At 36.9% G+C, this 21,990-nt stretch overlaps 1 protein-coding gene across 1 annotated transcript in view; it reads left to right on the top strand.

Moving 5' to 3' along the window:
• Nucleotides 1-21,990, top strand: part of MED14 (mediator complex subunit 14) — a 306,818-nt gene that overhangs the window by 158,766 nt on the left and 126,062 nt on the right. The window contains exon 16 of the mRNA XM_090375928.1: nt 7,019-7,178. Coding sequence (XP_090232054.1) covers nt 7,019-7,178 — 160 coding nt within the window. The remainder of the gene's footprint in view (nt 1-7,018; nt 7,179-21,990) is intronic.

The raw sequence follows: 21,990 nt of genomic DNA on the forward strand, positions 1-21,990 counted from the left end.
AAAAACCTTGGGAGGTGCATTATGGCCACAGAAGCCTATGCGCCAACAACTACAAAAAAAAAAAAAAAAAAATGTGCATTTAGTCTGATGATGATGAATAAACATTCTTTAACATTTGCAAGTTATATAAAATTTCTTTGTTATAATTTGCTTGATTTTACAGGCTGCGTTTTGATTTTCTTTGGATAAATCAATCATTCTTTAAACATAAACTAATTAGCTAACTAATTTCATTGTTGACCCCTATTTTTAACATTGTCTATGGGAAATAAATTCCTGCTTTCCGAGTTTTCACTTTATGAACATGTGGGAGGAACGAATTTACTCGTAAAGTTGGGAACTACCTGTATGTAATTAACACTAAATTTTAAAAATTAATGATGATCAAATTATATGTGGAAACAATTGGTCATGTTCTTATGACTTGTGTATGTAGTCATCAAAAATTATTGATTGAAAGCTAGCAATGAATTAGCCATTTTGCGTTTCGATATGGAAGGTTTTAGAAAAAAAGTCAGAGGCAATTCCTTATAAGTTACTGTTTCAAGGAAGATGTCTGGGAGGGGGGGAGTTCACTTGCGATTTCGTAGATTGCATTTTGAACGTTGGAAACCTGCCAAACACTTTGTGGCACTTTCCATAGATACAGATGTTAGTAGTCACAGTATCAGAATATGGAGCTCTGATCCCACTCCCACCACCCCTTCCTGACATGCATGCATGTCCACACACATAATTGTTCATTACATGTATGATAGTCCCAAGGTAATTCCAGTTACCTCTTTTTTTCTGTAAAGAAAAAAGAAGCAACTGGAATTTTCTATTTTGACATGTTGGAAATGTGGTTAATCACTCATCCTGAGGATGATTTTTATGAAGTAGACTCATGTATGGTCTATTAATCTAACTTTTAAAAGCCTCAAATGAGGCCTTCAAGTTTGTTGCAAGAAGCCTAACCAGTTCTTTACTCTTAAAGTTTGTTTCTTGCTTCATGTGCCTCACTTGGAAAGACTATACCCTTGATTTCAGTTTCCATCTGTTAATGTTAGTTTGGTTCATCGGCCAGAAAACCCATATTTGTATATCCATTTCCTCTGTCTCCTTTTTCAAATGTGAAATTATGAATTTAATCAATAACCTTTAATTTATCCTTTAACTAACGTAGTGGGCCCTGATTTAATTCCTTATTTTGTATTAAACCCTTCTGTACTAAAACACATCCGACACACTTAATTTCTTCCTCTATTCTTAAATTGCTCTAAAGGAGTACTGCAGAACCCACTGCGAAAACAGATTCTTCCATGGAATTTCCAACATAAGCATTATAGATAAATGGGTTTTCCATTGTACCAACCTTTTGAAGACTTCTTTTCTTTCTACAGAAGAATTAAAGGAATTAATTTAACCAAAATGCCCAATTGTATTTAGTGTTTTAAGATCTTGCTTCTGTCTTTGCTTTATAAATCCCTATGTACTCTGTTCCTTACTAAAGTCCTTTAGTAGTTGGAGGAATTGCCTTAGTTTTATTCTTTTGTCACTGTTAAATAGAGACTTATCCTTAGACTGTTGAGGTGCTCTTTTAAGTCTGTTTTAGTGGAAGTTCCTCAGGATGATACCCTGACTCTCGTGCTTTTCTCTACTATCATTCCTCCACTTAGTTAAAAAAAAAAAAAAAAAAAAAACCCCTCTTACTGCATATGCTGATGACCTCAAGATGTGATTGACTTCACAGAACCTTGTGAAACCCATTAATAATACCAATCCAGTTAACTTGATCCTTTCTCTTGTTAAAAATAAATTATCCAAACCTGTCCCCCCCTCTTCCTGGAAATAGTAATAATCTCAAGTATGTAACAAGCATTAAATTTTACTATCAAAATTTTATTTTAGGAGTGCAATCAGTCCTCGTATAACATGTATTTACACTACACAAATTCAATCATGCACGACTTATAAATAGGGGAACAATGTCACATATAACACAGACTGAATTTGTTTATGCATGATTTGCCTTTGCGTTTACAAGAAATGGTAGTTGATTGTGGCAAAATCACCCCAGCTGAATGCAACACTTGCTGCACTGTTTTATCAGTTGCTACATGCATGGCTTTTTTTGTGTGTATCAAGCCTGCCTCCTCATTTTTGTTCTTTTTATATTGTAATTTTGCTTTGTTCCCTAAAAATGAGTAAAATACTTGAAAAAAGTGTGTAAAGGAAGCATGCTGGCGAAAATACTGCAGATTCAGAGAGAAAATGAAAAACAATATCAATTGAGGAAAAATACACAATTGTGAAATGCATTGAGCCGAATAAAAGAACATGATAATGTGCATGTTACAGGCCTAAATGAGGCAACGCTGAGAACAATCAGAAAGAATGCTGACAAAATAAAAGCAACTTTTATAGCAGGAACAACTCAAAGTGTAAAAAAATCCATTAGATCAAGACAAAGAATTGGAAGAGATGGAACATCTGTTATGTTTGGATAGAAGATAAAAAAAAAATAATAATAAAAAAAAGAGATCAGGAACAAGTTTGCTTATGATAAAAGCAAAAGTATTAGCAATATTTGAAGACCTCAGAAATAAAGCTGAAACCCTCAAGAAGTGCCTCTCTTTACTGCCAGTAGTGGCAGGTTTAATAATTTCAGGAAACATCATGCTTACCATAATCTGAAATTATAAAGTGAAGCTGCAAGTCCAGATGAAGAAGCAGCAAAGGCATTTCTGCCGATGCTGAAAAAACTAGTTAAGGAAGAGGGGGGCCCTATACATTGGACCAAATTTTACAATTTTGATGAAACAGGACTATATCGGAAAAAATTCCATCATGAACATAGCTCAAGAGAGGAAGCACGAGCTCCAGGATTAAGGCTGCTAAGAGTAGATTGACTGTTATGTTAGGAGCAAATGCAAGTGGCAGCTTGAAACTGAAGGCTGTTGTTTGTTTATCATGCAGCCAATTTACGAGTACAGTCAGTCCTCGTATAGCATGATAGTTGTGTTCCTAGAAACCCTCGGGCAATGCAAAATCGTGCAATATCAACAACAGGCCCTATGGGAAAAATAGGGTTAGGTGCCGACCACCCAAGATTGAACACTCATTTGTAACCAAAACATTACCAAACACAATAAATAATCGTAATAAAATACGTAAGTATTTTATTACGACTGTTATGTAATAAAATATTGCTAATGCTTTTGCTTCTATCGTAAGCAGACTTGTTTTTTGTTTGATTTTCTATCCAAACAGATGACAGCCGTTCCATCTCTTCCAATTCTTTGTGTCTTAATCTAATGGATTTTAATTACACTTTGAGTTGTTCCTGCTATAAAAGTTGTTTTTATTTTCTCTGCATTCTTTGTAATTCTTGGCATTGCCTCATTTACGTCTGTAGCATGTGCAATATCACGTGGTCTTTCATTTCGCCCAAAGCATTTCACAATTTCACATCTTTTCTCTATCGACAGAGGCGGACTGGCCATAAGCCTTACCAAGGAAACCCCGGCGGCCGGTGTGATTTTGGCCATAAACCATAATATGAGGCCACTATAAATTTTCCCTGGTAAGAATTTTTGACCCAGTCCGCTCTGTTTATCGATATTGATTTCCTCTTTCTCTCTGAATCAGCAGTGTCTTCACCAGGACGCTTCCTTTTCACACCTAAGTATTTTACTCATTTTTAGGGAATAAAGCACAATTACAAAACGAGGAGGCACGCTTGATACACATAAACAAAGCTGCGTGCTTGTAGCAACCGAATAAACAACACCGTAAAGGCAGGGATACATTATTAATACCTCACATTTTACTAAAGCACACTTCTAGGGGTTACTACCATAAAACAATAAAAACAATTTCCAGTTGCGTTTCTGCTAGTGGAATCTGTTATAAACTGGTAGTAAACTCGATCTAATTGCATTTGCGATTATACCGATAGCTGGAATCGTGTTGGTTTTTACGTTATTATGGTGAAATGTGTTTCCCCTTCACTGATATAAAAAACATAAATACATTTTCAGAATCTTCTCTTCGTTCCTATCATGTTGCGGTTGGGGTGATTCTGTGTTCGACTGCCATTTCTTGTAAACACAAAGGCGAATTGTGCATAAGCGAATTCGGTTCGTGTTATATAAGATATCGTTCCCCTATTTATAAATCGTGTATGATCGAATTCGTGTAGTGTAAACATGTGTTATACGAGGACTGACTGTATTAAAAGGGATCGTGAGGTCTACCTTATGGATGTTTATTTTAGGAGTAGCAGCAGAGGATGGGTGACAGGGCAGATCTTCACTGATATTCTACTAGATGTGTTTCGAAGCTACTGCAAAAAGAAAAAAATTGGATTGTGAGGTTTTAATTGTTTTGGACAATGCATCAAATCACCCTCCAACCCTTGCTGAACTGTCATGAAACATCAAAATCCTGTTTTTATCCCCTAACACAACATCTCTTATCCAGCCCCTTGACCGAGGAATAATTGCTGATTTTAAGCACTATTATACAAGATGCTCATTTAAGATGCTGATAGCAGCAACAGAAAATAAAAATGCAACAACAGTTATGGACTTCTTAGAAGCAATTCAACATAAAGAATGCAATTGACATAATTGTGGAGGCTTGGAACGAAGTGACAAATGACTGTTTGTATGGTATTAGTTGGCCTCTTTTACCAGATTTTATTCGTGATTAAAGGTTTTGATCTTGTAATGGAGCTTCCTAAATTAAAAGCACATTGTGTTGCCCCTCACAAAGCAGGTTGACTTTGAGGAATTGGAGGAAGAAGACTGAAAAGAGTTACTTTAGTCCCATGAAGAAGAACTTTCAAGTGAAGAACTCAAACTACTTGTTGCTAAAGGGCAGGTGGAAGGTGCAGAAGAAGCCTGCAAGCCACCATAAAACAGCTTTCTACTTCAAAATTATCTTCAGTTTTGAATTCATTTGAGAAAAGTATGCAGTGGCTAGAAGATAACAGTTACAATGCAGAAAGAAGCAGAATAGCACTTCATACAATTCAATCTGCTTTGGAGCCATATAAGCAGCTGCTTTATGAAAGGAGGAAGATGGCAAAACAACAAACTAAATGTCTTTTTTGTGAAAACGCCCCAAGAAAGAGACAGAAAATGAGCAATAGCCCTGTAGTTCTGGGTGACCGCATTTCATCCAAAGCCCTCATCTGCATCTCCTCCACCTCCCAGTTCCAATAATGTTGACAACCTGCCGCTACTTCAGCCCTTTCTCATGCCCTTTCCCTCAAGCTGTCTTCATTTATTTTTAAGGTAAGAACCTAAATTTAAATGATTAAGTTATGAATTTAATATTTTTAAACTGCGTTTGGTAAGGTTTTTATTGTTTGGTAATGCTTTGTTTACAAATGTGTGTTCGATCTTGGGTGGTTGGCACCTAATCCTATATTTTTCCCATATAAGGCCTGCTATTTATATTGCATGATTTTGCATTGCATGAGGGTTTCTGGGAACACAACTATCATATTATACGAGGACTGATTGTATTGTGCTTATTACAAGATTTTAAACTGGCTATTGCAGATGGAGATTATCATGGCATTAGTCGAAACTTGGCTAATGAAATAGTACTAGTAAATTATTAGTTTAGAGCTGATAGAAATAAAAGGAGAAGAGGTACAGTCATTGTTTTACATCAGAGTATAACAAGTTTAGAAAGTAATACTTTTCAGGGTATTGAAGCCCCTATGTTTAAAAAGTAAAATTAAAAAAAAAAAAAAAAAAAAAAAAAAAGTAATAATAGTGATTTATTTTCCCCCTTTCATAACAAAATATTTTTTAATAATCTTTCTTTTTATGAAGCTATTATTATTGGAGACTTTAACTTGCCTTAACAAACTTTGTGATAATCAAGATGATCTGTGGCTTAACAATGATTCTTTAAAAATTTAATATAAACATGACAATGCATGCATTTTTGACTTATCCAACAATGTAGAATTTCAACTCATGGTCATTAGTAGCTGTGTGGTTAGAACCTAACTACTTATCTGGTTTCTCCCAAATTTCAGTATTCACCAAATTCTGTATTCTTCAATTTGCACCAAAATCTATACTTCAATTCACTATAGATTTCGGTGTAAATATACATTCTGTTAATTACCTTAGAAATGCTAATTGGACAAATATTAGAAAAGCACTTTCTGATTTAAATTAACGTAATTTCAACGTGAATTATTTCTAGAAAGGCCTTATAGTACCAACTATTTTTGTCATTAAGCTTTTAGCAAGAGCTTATATTTTTTACAGTACTCACCCCTGAATCTGTATGGTTTGAAGATGTGAATTTTAAAAAGTGAAAGTTAAGTTAAAAAGCCCCAAGGAAAAAGGAGTGTACTTCTCTTTACTTAGATTGTCATACATAATTAAAACCGAAGTGCACTCCTTTTGCTTGGGGCATTTTAAACGTTAATTTCACTTTTTAAAATTCACATCTTCGAGCGGTCAGTACCATAAAAAAATATAAGCTCTTGCTAAAAACTTAATGATTAATATAATTTTTATGCAACCAATAACAGAGGAAATAGCTAATCAATTATATGTAAATATTAATACTAATATAAATAATGAATTACCTTTTTAACAACAATCTTTCAAGCTTGTATAGCTTTCCAGTAGGATTTTTGTATAGTTAGTTTTGTCACAAAACTGAAAGCTCACAGCTGAAAAAAAATGTTCTTATTATTTTTATTTAATGTTCTCTGCTCAGCACAGTTCCTAACTGTTCAAATTTTAATTCTGATTATAAAATTACAAGACTGCACACCTAATTATGTGTATTATCTCCACAAATAAAAGAGTTAATTCTGAACCATTTTCATAAATGTAGTAATTCAATGTATTTAAAATCTGCATTTTTGATCTTTTGTATTTGGTTATGATTATTAAGGTTTTCATGTAATAACATTATTTAAGATGGAATTCATCTTGTATAATAAAACTTTTCTTTAGTAATTTTGTGTTTTGTTTTTTTTTTCATTGATTGTTAGGTTTTGGATTACTTTACGAAGATGTGAGAAAACAATTCAACATTTGCCTGCATTAGCTAGTGAACAGCTCCCTCTTATTGTGCCTTCAGAACATCCTCTATCAAAATTTAGCAAACATAAATTATTTATCAAATTATGCAAACATCAGTATTATTATGTGGTAAGTAAATTTGAATATGTCAAATGATCTAATTTTATTTACCATAGATACTTGAGTACAAGTCATCCTCTAATTTTGGCTCTCGGGAAGTCAGAAAATATATCAACCTGTGTACATGTTGATATTAGAAAATATGCTTTGAGAGCATAGTTGGTGCTACCTGATTTTTTTTTTTTATATTTCAGCGTAATGAAATGGGTGGAGTATGCAAAACTATTTTGATCCAACCCCCCCCCCCCTTTTTTTTATACAGTAAATGAATGGAATATTCAGTTGTGAATACACAATTATTTGTGGCCTCTGCAAGATTAACTACTTTCAATTTAAAGCTAACTTCATGATACTTATTTGCAACTTATTTCAGCCATACTTGCACTTTTTCTGAAAGAATTAATAAAACCGTTTTATGTAATTATCACATTCTGATTAAAACAAAGGCTCTCTGATATCAGTTTTGAATTACTGCTTAACAACAAAATGTAAGTGCTATAAAAGTTGAGAAATGCAAGGCTGTCACCTGATTCTACAACAAAATCTATTAGTATTAGTAATGGCCGCATGGTGCAAGAAAGCCTATGGCTTATGCTGCACCAGCCAAAAAAAAAAAAAAAAAAAAAACGAACAGAACAATGATTAAAAATAAATAAATAAATAAATATATAAATAATAATAATTAATAAAAGAAAAGGAAATTAAACCTATCATCCTATGCGCTTCCCTGACCTAAAGGTACTATCCAGATGACCTTTGAATTTCCCCAAACTGTCAGCCTCTACCACCCATGCAGGCAACTTATTCCAATAATTTATAACTCGCTGGGTAAAATAAAACTTCCTGCAGTCCAACCTAAACATTTCCCCCCGTAACTTGAATTTATGTCCGCTAGTTCTAGCATCATTTATAATCTTGAAAATTTCGTCCTCATTCATTTTACTGATGCCTCTCAGAGCCTTAAACACCTCAATCAAATCTCCTCTAAGGTATCTAGTTTCCAAATTCTGCAACCCACATATTCGAAGTCTTTCTTCATAAGGACACCCTTTTGCCGATCTCACCAGGTGAGTTACCCTTCTTTGCACCCTTTCAAGAAGCTCGATGTCTTTCTTTAGGTGCAGTCTCCATACTTGAACACAGTATTCCAAGTGTGGTCTAACAAAAGCCTTATATAATGGGATTATCACGTCCCTATCTCTACTTGCAAAAGTTCAATAGATCATCGATAGGATACCACGGGCCTTCCTTGCAACTTGTTTACAATGCTCAGAGAATTTCATGTCTGACCGTATCGTAACACCCAAGTCCCTTTCCTCCAGTACTGGGTTTAGTTGAACTCCACACCAAGTGAATAAGTTATTTTGGGATTACTGTTTCCCAGGTGTAATACCTTACACTTTGTTGGATTAAAGCATAGCTACCATTTTTCTGACCATTCCTGAAGTCTATCTGGGTCTCTCTGAAGCTCAGCTTGACAGTGATCATTAACTACTCTACCAATTTTAACATCATCTGCAAATTTAGACATCACGTCCTCTATCCCTTCATCAATGTCGTTTATGAAAATTAAAAACAACAGTGGTCCTAATACTGATCCTAGGGGAACTCCACTTCTTACATCAACCCAATCTGAGGAATAGCCATTTATGACAGCCCTCTGCCTCCTGCCCTGAAGCCATCCTGCTATCCATCTAAGGATTTTCCCATTGATTCCAACCTGTTCCAGCTAATAAAGCAACTGCTCATGTGAGACTGAGTCAAAAGCTTTGCTGAAATCTAAATAAACAATGCCGAAATTATTCCCTAAATCCAGCTCGTGAGTGACCCTTTCAAAATAGCGAACCAGATTTGTTAAACATGATTTTTCCTTTACAAAACCATGCTGAATATCCTTGAGAATTTCAATTCAATCCAAATGATCCTGAATTCCACAATGATCCACCCTTGATCATTGCCTCCATAATTTTCTACCACTGAAGTCAGACTGACAGGTTGATAATTTCCCACTTAGAGCCATCCTTATGTATGGGAGATACATTGGAACTTTTCCAATCCAAGGGAATCTCCCCCAGAGTCTAGTGATGCTCGCATAATTAGCCTCAATGGTTCAATGCACTCACTTGCCGCCTCCCTTAAGGTATATTCCATCAAATCCAGGAGCCTTTCTGGCCTGTAGGCTCAAGTTTTTTCATTAAATAATCTTGCGAAATTTCAGTATCATTAATTACATATTTTTCAACTTCGCTCCCACAATTTCCCATTGCCACAAAAGGTTTTTCATTTGTAAATATCGATGCAAAATATCTGTTGAGTTCATTTGCAACGGCAGCTGGATATTTAATACTATCCCCTTTGTCCTGCTCTTCTTGGCATTTATATATGTGAAGAATTCCTTACAGCCCCCCCCCCCCCCCTGCTCTGTTTGCTAGTGATTTCTCATAAACTGCCTTTGCCTGTCGAACATTTTCTGTGGCTCTATTACAGATCATCTTGTAGCTGTTATAGGCCTCAGTACTTTTTATTGCTCTGTAACCTTTCCATGCCACCTTTTTCTGCTCAAGTAATGTGGCAACTTCACTATTCATCCAACTTGGAACCCTCCTCGTGGATTATTTTTTTAATGATAAATATGCATTCAAGGCATCTGTGATTAATGTTTTAAAAGCATAGCACAGTTCAAAATGTATTCATTCTCTGTGCAATATCTACCCAGTTAATAGAGGCCATGTAGTACCTTAAGGCATCATAATTTCCTTTTCTGAAATTAAAACCCATTCTTTTGCCTTTTACTACTGCTACTTCTCTCATCATCATCCACTGTAGAACTCCGTGATCACTTCCTGCTACTGGTTCCTCTACTGTCAGCCCTGTTATGTCATCTGATTCATGGGTGATGATGAGGTCTAGGATATTCTTTTCCCTAGTACTTTCCCTGACATGTTGATACAAATAACAGTCATCTAGTTGATTTAAAAATTTTGTTCCCCATGTCTAGCTTCCTTCTCATTTACTCCAATCAATTAGAGGCAAATTGAAATCACCTATAATAAGACATTGACGCTTACTTGCCCATTCCATTTGCATGTAGAGGCTTTTGTCATAATCTTCACAATCACCTGGTCTGTAGATTACTCCTACTAGCATTATACCTTTGTTTCCAACTATCTCACACCATACAGATTCTATACTAGCATGTGAAACATCTGAATCCGGGTAAACTGTTGTCGTACTCAGGCTGCTTTTGATAAGAAGCATTACCCCACCACCCCTTCTATCTACCCTATCCTTCCTAAATACATTATACAAGCCGTACTGAAACTCATCATCCCCAATTTCCCGGTGGCACCACGTCTCTAAGCCCTATTATGTCTGCCTTACTTGTTTTAACCAGCAGTTCGAATTCGCTCATTTTATTGACGACACTTCTAACATTACTATATAAACAATTAAGACTTACTGTTCTTGTATATTTAACAACCCTAACACAACCCTTGAAGTTTTTTAGGCCCTCTTCCCTGGCATTAGCTACCCGCTCACTTGAAACGTTTCTGCCCCCAGAACATCTAGATAATATGTCCAGTTGGGGTAACAGATAAGAACTTTTGAGGTATGTGCAAGAGTTACTTTGACTAAATTGTCAAAGTAACTCTTGCACATATCTCAAGATTTTTGCATATTTAGTCACTAGATATTTGATCTAGTGACAAAAATTTGTGTATCGCACTCATTCTCAAGAATAAGATGAATTTTTCTTAGTAACATTAAAAAATTATTTTAAGCTATTAACATAAATTTCTCTCTCTCTCTCTCTCTATATATATATATATATATATATATATATATATATATATATATATATATATATATAGAAGCTTGACATGACCTATGTATAAATTGACCCATTACATTTTGATTTTTGAAAATGTCTAATTTTTCAACTTATACTCAAGTATCTGTGGTATATAAAAATTGTATGTAATTTGAATTCTGTTTTCTCATGATATGCAAAATAGAAACCACTAAATTATTTAGCAATAGGTTATCATTGCAGTACTCACCTGTCTATTGCTAAATAATTTAATGAAACATTTACAGTACTTCAAACTCTAGCTAAACTAATACAGTTGTCAATAGAAACCATTTTAATGACATAAATCTGTCACTGGTAGCACATAGAAATTTTTCAGTCTATGTACTGTTTTGTGGAATTTATCTGCCTATAAAAATGGATATGAACTTTTTATAATTATAGTGCAAATTGCCTTTTACACTTAAGTTTTGGTGGAATTATAGATCTGCTGGTTTCTGCTAAACAGATCTATAATTCCATATGTGTTTATCTGAATATTAATTTAGAATAAATTTTTAATCAATTGTATTCTTACAAGGTTGATTGTAAAGATATTTTTGGTAACTTCTTAATAAAATATCTCAACATCAGTTTGATTTTGAGATATTCTATCCATTGCTGGAACAGAACTCATTTTCTTACAGTTCCTGCATCATCTGACACCAGTTCTCTGCACCAGGATAGGCAATTGCATGTATTTCTGGGAGATAGGTTTGACTTATGAGCAGCTGTACAGCCATATTGCCTCGTTTTGAACTGTATTTTGATGGTGATTCGTCTACACTTATCTCAGTTCTGTTAACTGAGATAATTAGTCAGCTCATTTAGTGTGTTTTTGCAATTCCCTCTCACTGTCTCTTTCAGTGATTCCCATTCATATAAATAGTGGTCTACCTGGTTAAATAGTCACATTTTTGTCTTTCGTTAGCATAACATTGTTTCTGACACTTGAATTTGTCACACTTGTTCTGTTGAATTTGTCACACTTGTGACAAGGTGTGATGTAGCCGGAGTGGTTAGGAGCTGGAGTGCACTAGCATGCTCTCTTTGAGTTAACCCCGGTTCAAGCTCATGACTGTTAAATATGATTTGTAAACTCCTCTGACCTGATGGTTGTGCTGGACTATGAACAAGAACCTGTTCTTGTAAAAGGATCTAGGTCCTTTTCTTCTCTGATTCTGTTCCATCCACCTACGATTGCGTGTGCATGCTTTTGCATCTCATTTTTTACCGATACTGCCATTTACCCATCATGTGACCTCTGAAATTAACACTATTACAGTAAAATCTAAGTAATTTAGACTTATCAGTATCTTATGCTGAATAAGTAAGTATCTTTTGTATCTTTTGCTTATGCTGAATAAGTGAGCTTATTCAGCATAAGCAAAAAAAAAAAAAAAAAACCATACACTTCCTATTTCACTTGTCCATCCTCCCCTAACACTTTACCTAGTTCTTACCTGAATTTATTCAAAGTACCCACCTCTACAACACCAGTTGAGAGTGTGTTCTAACAATCAACCACCCTCTAGCTGAAGGCAAATTTCTGCACTTCCAATCTGCAACCTTTTCTCAGTCCCCCCCCCCCCGTGTGTGTGTGTGTGTGTGTGTGTGTGTGTGTGTGTGTGTGTGTGTGTGTGTGTGTGTGTGTGTGTGTGTGTGTGTGTGTAGTAGAGCAGAGTAGTCTGATAAAGAGGAAAGATTTCATCAGCATTGAGCTTACTCAATCCATTCAAAGCCTTAAACCTCTCAATCAGATTGCCTCACAGGTGCCTAGTATACAGATGCTGCAATTTTCTTTGAAAATTGCAGCATCTGGAGACTAGGCACCTGTGAGGCAATCTCATTAATAAGTACAGAATTCAACAGTGGGTCTAGCACTGAACCCTGGGGGAGTCTGCTAATAACATCAGTCCAAGAAGAGCCGTGCCCATTGATTATTTATTTAACCTGTGACTCCATTAATTTCCCTGGAACAGAATCAAGCTTACAGGTTTATGATTATTTGTGTTTCCCTTTAAAACCTTGAATTGAGGATTTGTACATCTCCAATCCATAAGGACCTCCCTTGAATGCTCTCATAATCATAATTAAAGGTTTTCTTATCTCTTTTGCTGCTTCCTTTAATATAACTGGATAAATCCCTATTATCCCAGGTGCCTTTTTTATGTTTAGCTTCAACAGTTTCTCCTTTACTTTCCTCTCAGCTATAACAAAATCATTTAGCTCCCCTCCAGAATTTGATTCACTTCTGGAATCCCTATCCTAAAAAATTTCTCATGTGGGAAAGAAAGTAGATGCAAAATATCCATTGTTTATGAGCAACCTGAGCAGGTCATCAACAGTTAATTCATTCATATTTAGTGAACCAGTGGATTCAATTCCTTCCTTCTGTTTACGTAAGTAAAGAAGTCTTTTTTTTTTGCTGAAAAGCAAAAAGAAGTTTGCTTTTTTTTTTTGCATTCTTTGCTAGAGACTTTTTGTAATCTGCCATAGCTTGTCTAACCTCCTTTGTGATTTGATTGCAGATTAAATTTATTGTAGGCATCTATATTACCTGATTATATATATGCATTCCATTTTTATTTTTTTCCACGAGTGTAATCAGTTGTTCTGACATCCATTTAGTCTGTGCCTTGAACTGTTTCTCTTAGTCGGTATAAAAAGTCTAGTAGTTTCTATGATAATATCCCTAAAAGCTTCCTATTTAGAATTTGCTGTGTGTGTAACTTCATCAGATCAATTGGTCCCACTGCATAAAATTTAAAAACTGTCTGGAATCACTGAGTCACCTCTATGAAAACAAAGCCCTTTCTCTTGCCTTTAGGAGTAGCTACATCTTTAAGTAAATCCCACATTAATACAATACAGGTAGTTCCCAGCTTTACTAGTTAATTTGTTCCTAGCACATGCTCGTAAAGTGGAAATTTATTTCCCATAGACCTAATGTTAAAAATAGGGATTATGTTCTCAACAATGAAATTAGTTAGCTAATTAGTTTGTTTAAACAATGATAAATTTATCCAAAGAAATGAAAACGTAGCCTGTAAAATCAAGCAAATTATAATAAAGAAATTATTTATGACTTACAAATGTTAAAGAATGTTTATTCTTCATCAACTAAATGCACACTCGTTGATCACTCATTATTGGCTTGGCACTCATTGGTTTGTTGCACAAGGAGTCATCTTCAGAAATTCTTCTTCTTCAAGAGGCATTTATTTCCAAGATAATCTTCTCTTTTCTTTTTAAATTTCAATAGCATGCATAAGCAATTTTTAACGGAATGCACAAATTGCAACTAACACGATTTACGCGGAGTAACAAGTGTACGAAGCTTAAAAAAAAAAGAATGAAGAGATGATTCTGAAAATTTATTTGTTTTTTATCCGACTGAACATTTCAGTAAAGGGGAAACACATTTCACCATAATAATGTAAAAAACCACACAATTCCAGCTATCAGTATTTTTGCAAATGCAATAACATGGAGTTTACTACCTGTTTATGATTGCTTGTATTAGCAGAAAAGCCTTGATCGTGACCTCCAGAAATGTGCTTTAGAAAAATATCACAAAGGCGTTCAAAATTGGTTCTTATAACAGACCATATGATAATGATAAAAGTGTAGTGCATTTTAATGATTTGAATTGGTAACTAATACAATTTACATTATAAAAAAAAAAAACAACATTTTAGAGTTATAGTGAAAATTTCAACTTCCGAGGTCATTTTTTTTCATTGCCACCTAGTGGTTCTTTTATCTGCAGATTCTTAATCCATTAAGGGTTGCTGATGATAATCAGATCAAATAACAAAAAACAATGTGTTATTGGGTTCACATTACGATATTTTCACGATACAATAGTGTCTCTGGAACAGAATAATATCGTAAAGGGGGTACATTGTATTGTATAGTTACTCGCATGGTTTTAAATGCGGTATTATGAATGCTTAACATTCATTGTTTGCATTTAATGTTCATATTTTTGATTGTGTTGATACTTGATACTTGGGGGGGGGGGAGGAAACTCGTAAAGCGGGTTTTTTTTTCATTGCCACCTAGTGGTTCTTTTATCTGCAGATTCTTAATCCATGAAAGGTTGCTGATGATAATCAGATCAAGAGTGTTGCTTTATTTTGTTGCCTCTATAACATGCTGATGTAGGAAACAGTCATCCAATAAATCCACAAAGGTCTTGCTACTAACAAACCAAGAAGGTCCACTCAATATCTGGAAAGCTAAATTCCCTCATTATAAGATATTCTGATTTATTTGTGTGTGTGTGGGGGTTCATTATACTCATCACAGTCATTTGGCCTATAACACACTGATACTCTTTTTTTTTTTTTTGTTTTCCTGGTGATTTTCCCATCACACTGAACTGTCTCCTGCCTCAACATTACACTGGTCACTACACTGAATCAATAGGAAGTTCCATTCAGCTAATTAAATGGTTTGAGAATTCATAACAAGCAAATGAGTTGGCAAAATATGCTTTGTTAATGGTGACTGCCACAATATATTTTAAATATCTTGTATCTGTTATCAGAGACAATTATGTGTAAACAGAAAACTGTAATTTCAAGCAAGGTCTGCCTTCAGGTATTGTAAGTACAACCTTACACAATCATCTTGTGGAATTTCTAGTATGTTTGTACCAAACAGTGTACTGTTGTTTCTTCAGGTGAAGATTTTCTTTTGAAACTCCCATATCCAATGATACCTGTGGCGAAGAATATCAATTTAAACTCCATAGAAAACTGCTGGCACATTATGGGACAGAAAATTGCTGCAAATAAACTGTCAAGCAGGAGTTCATTATTTTAAAATAAAATAAATGTGATAATATTACATTACATTTATATACATTTAACCCAATTTTTACAGTAATATTTTACATATTATTATTATTTTAAGGTTCATAAAAGGCTCTATCATTTTATCCAAAAGAATCTATCCAAAAGAAGCAATCCATGAGAATATGGTGGCAACATAACATGATGAGCACTCATCATTCAGTATCATTAAGAACTGTATTGAATTCAAAAGGGATCATAAAATCATCAGAAGTAAACTCAGGTTTGGATGACCCACAACTGTCAACTACAGAAAACATTCCTTTTGCTGTCCTTTGCCTTATTTTAAAAGACTGTTGGATTAAGGTAAAATATGTATCAGGGACTCCAAACATATCCAATGAATGGTTGAGGCCCAGTTATGTTGTCCCCAAATACTTGCATATGGGAAAAATTTCAGGGATGGATACCAAAATATATGAATGCAGACAAGAAGGTGTAAAGAGTGAGTTGTGCAGAGACATGGCTTACAAATTTGCCCAGAATTCAAATAAGTTTATCAGCCAATTGGATGACACTTGGATTCGTTACTACATTACAGAGACCGCACAACAGCCCATCTATTGGCATCACATAGCATCTCCTTGCCACAAGAAATTTTGGCAGAAACCATCAGTTGCAAAGGCAGTGACAACAGTTTTTTTCAATTACAGAAGAGGTATTATTGGGACAAATAATAATGTTATGAAGTCGAGGTGAGGTTAGACTACCAAGACAGTGGGTTCTATGTAAGAGGTCTAGAAAATTTGAGACAATGTTGCATCAAATGTTTAGCCCTTAGAGGTGACCACATAGTGTTTAGGTTGAAGCAGTACTGTGATTGGTTCCTACAACTCCACGATAGTTCTCTTGTGTTGAATACAGTACCCTGTAAAGGCCAGATACCATGAGTGATATGTGGTTTATGTAGTGTAGTATAGGGGTTACGTTTTTCATCTGGCCTCTTAGCCTTTGACTTGGTGTATTATAGCCTTAGATGCTAATGCACCATAAAATCCTAAAACAACCAACTAGCTTCTTAGCCTAGGAGCTTGTGGAGCATTGCTGACCTCTATTTACCAGGCCAGGTAGAAAGGAACAAGTTCTCTCTGGCTGGGCAAACCCTGGCTTTGCCTGAGCTTACAAGGGAGGGCCCTAAAGGGGAGAAGGGTTTTGAGAGTGCAAGGGTGACAGCTTAAAATGTTATGTGCAATAGATGGTGAAGAAGACACAGTAGAAAGGCTTCCACCATGAAATTGGAAGATAAAGGGACAGAGAGGAACTCCTGTGGAAGCAACCTGCCCTCCATCCTGGGGAGAGGGGGGGGGGACTGTTAAGGACAGTAAGTAAACAGCAACCTCCACTCCTACATAGTGCCATAAGTGGGAGTGGAGGTTGCTGGCCAGAACAGCTGAAGCCAGTGTTTGCAAATTCCTTGCCATGCAAACTAGGATGAGGATGGCATCAGCACAGGCAGTGTGGTGGGGGAACAACTAGTTTGGGTGAATCCCCCAACCACAGTCCTCTTTTGGGGAGTGCTATAAACTGGGCACATACATACTGGGCACTTCAGTCATACACCTATTATTAGACAAGTTCACAGGACTTTTTTTTTTTTTTTTTTTTTTTTTTTTTGTACATATATTCAGGTATGCAACAAAAATGACAAAGGCACAGCATTCATTCTTACATCTGCCTTGTTTGACAGAACTATTTTCATACTGATGGACACTGAATATGAACAGGAAGGACACACACATCCCCCCTTCTAGAACACGAGCAGTAATTTTGCCATCACACAGTTATTTATATATATACAAAGGGTACTAGGAAAGTTTTGCAGCACAGCTTTGTTTATTTAATTTTTTCAAAGTAATTTCCTCTACATTCAATACACCTCTCCGTCCTCCGAAACCAATCTTTAAACCAGTTCTGCTAAGTTTCACTAGGGAGTAAAGCACACTCGTTGTCCCAAGCCCGTAGAAGGTCCTCATCACTGGAAAACCGCCTCCCTTTTAGCTTCATTTTCACATGCGGGAACAGTGCAAAGTCGTAAGGAGCAAGGTCTGGACTGTAGGGAGGGTGCTCGAGAAGTTTCAGTCCTCTCGTGGTCAAATATTCTGTGCAGGCTTTGGCGCGGTGAGCTGCAGCATTATCGTGACGGAGGTACCAGGTGTCCATTCTTGACTTTGGCCGCAGGTTCTTCATAGATCCAATGACTTTAAGCAGGCATTGTTCAGTATACCACTTAGCTGTGACTGTCTTCTGCGTGTCCAAAACGACACGTTCCACAATTCCACTCGATTTGAAAAATACAGCTATCATTTTCTTCTTTACAGATCGGGATTTTCTGACAATTATGGGTATGTCGTCATCATCAAAGACCCAAACTTTGTTTTGAGCCTTGGTCGGCAGATCGTAATAGTACAGCCAAGTCTCGTCACCTATCACGATGTTGTTCACATACCGAGATTGTCCCTTATCAAACTTTTTTAACATCTCTCGGCACCAAGTCACATGTCGTGTCATCTGCTCTTCAGTCAGTTGATGCGGCACCCAGAGAGAACAAAGTTTCTTCACGTGCAAATGATCTTGCAGAATCGAACGAATTGCTGGTGCATTTAGGTCCAAAGTATCCTCTATCTGTTGGTAGGTCACTCGCCTGTTTTCGTCAAGCATTTTCCTCACAGCAGTAACGTTTTCCTCCGTAACTGACGTTCGTGGCCTTCCCGGCCTCTCAGAATCCTCCAGAGTGAAATTTCCCCTTTGGAATTCTCTATACCACCTGAATATCGTTGTACGATGTGGACAATCATCATCTAGTGCAAGAGTCATTTCTTCTAAGCACTGGTCTATGGTTAAACCACGCACGAAATTATACCGCAAAACTGTCCTTATCTCATTTCGTGACCACGATGCCATCGCAAGCACTTTACACTCTCACTACTAATGAATAACTGAGCCCATCGACTTGGCGCGGCGGCTACTATGCACGTATGAACATGTCTCAACATGCAGCAACAAGCAGCTTCCTGTGATTCATTGTTGCGTCATATTGCAAAACTTTCCTAGTACGCTTTGTATATATATATATATATATATTTTTTTTTTTTTTTTAAATAAATAAATATACACACATATTCAGTGTGTAACAGTAAAAACAAATAGTTATGTTCTCACACAACACATATTCACTCATTACAGTACTCTAAATATAGACAACACAATTTTTTTTTTTTTTTTTTTTTTTGCAGGTTAGGAACACCATTTACTATCACACTGGGGAGGGGTCTCACAGAGTGGAGGAGTCCTTGCCTGTGCAAAACCCCTTTCACACAAAATCAATAACTCGTGCACGGTTTCTTGTCCTGTACAAGCATATCTGGCTAGTCACAGGCACCAAGGTCTTGATCAGTAAGTCACATTCAATAATTTGTTACTGCCACATCTGGGGAGGGGTCTGTGCCATTCAAGTTCATGTTGTAGGGTCATTTACTATTGTGGTGGTGGTGCTTAGGCCATGATGCAGGATTTTCCTACCAGCTTCAAAGACTGCCTGAGAATACTCAGCGAGTGTTTTGTAATATGGCTCTTCAGTTATGAAGAGATGTTCATGATTTCTGGCCAACTGGCCGCCAATTTTAGTGATAAGCCTGTTTCTGTACTCATCATAGAAGGAGCAGTCATAAAGGATATGGCTCCAGTCCTCATCTGATCCTCATTGCAAATGCAGAATAGATGAAGGCGAAGTCATTCCAGTCAAAATAAAGGAAGAATACATTCCTGGTGCAAACCAGGGCTTGGGATCCAAGGGATAAACCTTTTGGTTTTCTCCTCCTTTCATTTCAACACGTTGACAATTGTCAACGTGTTGAAATGAAAGTCAAAATATAATGCTGATAAATAGACATTCTGTATAATCCAGTAAAGTTTTAATGATGAACGATAAATGACATGTAGCTTTCAGGGTTAAATGGATCCCTTCTTCAACAAAATTCTAATGCGATAAAGACCATAGAGACAAATTTAACAGATAGAGTTCTGCATGCAGTGATGCGTGCATGAGACTACTAGGATGCTGCTCATTTAACTACTAGGATGTTGCTCATTGTTGTTTCATGGACATGTGTGGATTTGCTGCCAGTGTTTATCCAGTTTCAAGATAGTTGCCTCTAAGATAGGGTGTAGCCATGTGTCCTTGCAGCGGTTCATCTTCTTCTTCTTCTTTACTGCTGCCGAATGGCGTTTGCGACTTCGTTTTGATATTGTTCTCTGTCTAGCGCTGCGTGTAGAATTTGTGCTGTTGTCATGTGAAGCCAGGTGTTGATGTTATCTAGCCATGCCATTTTCGGTCTGCCTGGGCGTTTCTTGCCTTCGATCTTTCCCTCCAGGATGAGTGGTAGTAGGTGATATTTTTGTTGGTTCCTAGCGATGTGACCTAGGTATTTGCATTTCCTGCTGATGATGGTTTTGAGCAGGTCCCGTTCCGTGTGCATGTCCTGCAGGACCTGTGCGTTGGTTATCTTGGCTGTCCACGGAATTTTCAGCATTCTTCGGTAGAGCCACATTTCGAAGGTCTGGAGCTTTATTGTAGTGGCTGATGTTAGAGTCCAGGTTTCTACACCGTAGAGCAGTATTGGCCAGATGTAGCATTTCAATGTGCGTAATCTATCATTGAAGTTTTCAAGGGAAGGATAATCCAAGTAGTTTCCCGTTGCTTTCTTGGATCACAATTTAGTTGAAAAGGTCGTGTGTGGACCTTTTGAAACGGGTTTCGTCTGACGTCTCCACTGAAACCTTTCCGCCATGGGAGGCCCTTCTGGGAGCATATATCTTTCGGTGCTTTAGTAGTTTAACCAATTAAACTACTAAACCTGCCGCAGCCATATAAATGGAGTAGCTCTTATTCAGTGATGAAGCTGCCTCGTGATGTCATAATTTTACGCAATTTATGCCGAATTTCTAGTCACCACTGACCAAGCAGGTGGCACTGCTGTAGTTTTATCTCCTGGAAACATCTAATGGCTGACTCGGTAAAATTACTGTGACCTTGAAAATACCAATAATGTATAACTCAGCAAAACGTGAGTATTTTTAAATACAATTTGGTATCCTAAAACAATACAATTTGGTAAGATAGGTAAATACAATTAGGTAAATACAATTTGGTAAGATAGGGTGTAGCCATGTGTCCTTGCAGCGGTTCATAGTTCTTGAATTGCACGAGATGTTAAGCGATTCTAGGCAGTGGCGAAAGTGTCGGGATTGGTCAATCACTTCGTAGTTGCACTTGGAATTAAGGTCGTGGTGGGTCGACCAGAAGTGTTCTGCAATTGCAGATTGTTCAGTCTCACCAAGGCGAATTGACGTGTGCTTTGCAAGGCGGTCTTGAAGGCGCTCTCCCCCTATGTAGCAACTGCCACAATCTTTGCAAGTTATGCGGTATATCACACCGCAGCGTAAAAGAGGGGCGATCGGAGTCTTCATGTTAGAAACAGAAAAGGCAAGCTCTACTGGGTAGTTGCACGCATTTTATGCAGTATTCCCAGAAGATTTTTGAAATCTGGCCTGACATGCCCAGATAGTAGGAAATGTAGGCGGTAGGTATATTGTCATGAGTTGATTATGGTCTTGGGTGGATCGGGAGCTCCTGTGCTTGCAATAAGCACTTGTCCCATATGTGGGTTGGATAGCCACAATTGACCAGGTCCGTTCTCACTTTGGAAATCTCGGTATGCCTAGCTTCATCTGAGCTGGAATGGCTCGAAGCACAGGAGAATACAGTGCTGTTGAGGTGGCTGGGGGTGTGGCCCGATCTGTAGTTGGTAAACTGCCCGCACCACATTGGCTTACAGTATACCGAAGTTTCCAGGTCTGGGCCCACACGTTTTACAAGGACATCTAAGAATGGAAGGGACCCATCAACTTCCAACTCTAAAGTGAACTGGATGAACACTGACAATGAATTGAGGTACTTCAATAATGTTGCTTCAGAACCACGTGGGATGACAGTGAAGATGTCATCAATGTATCTGCACTATGATGTAATAGACATTGGCAGGTTGAGGAATATCTGTTCTTCCAATTCCTCCATGGCGATGTTGGCCATGACGGAGCTAATGGGAGCACC

Source organism: Mastigoproctus giganteus, chromosome 6 (assembly GCF_048544385.1).
Source record: "Mastigoproctus giganteus isolate SK-2022 chromosome 6, ASM4854438v1, whole genome shotgun sequence".
Classification (NCBI taxonomy): domain Eukaryota; kingdom Metazoa; phylum Arthropoda; class Arachnida; order Uropygi; family Thelyphonidae; genus Mastigoproctus; species Mastigoproctus giganteus.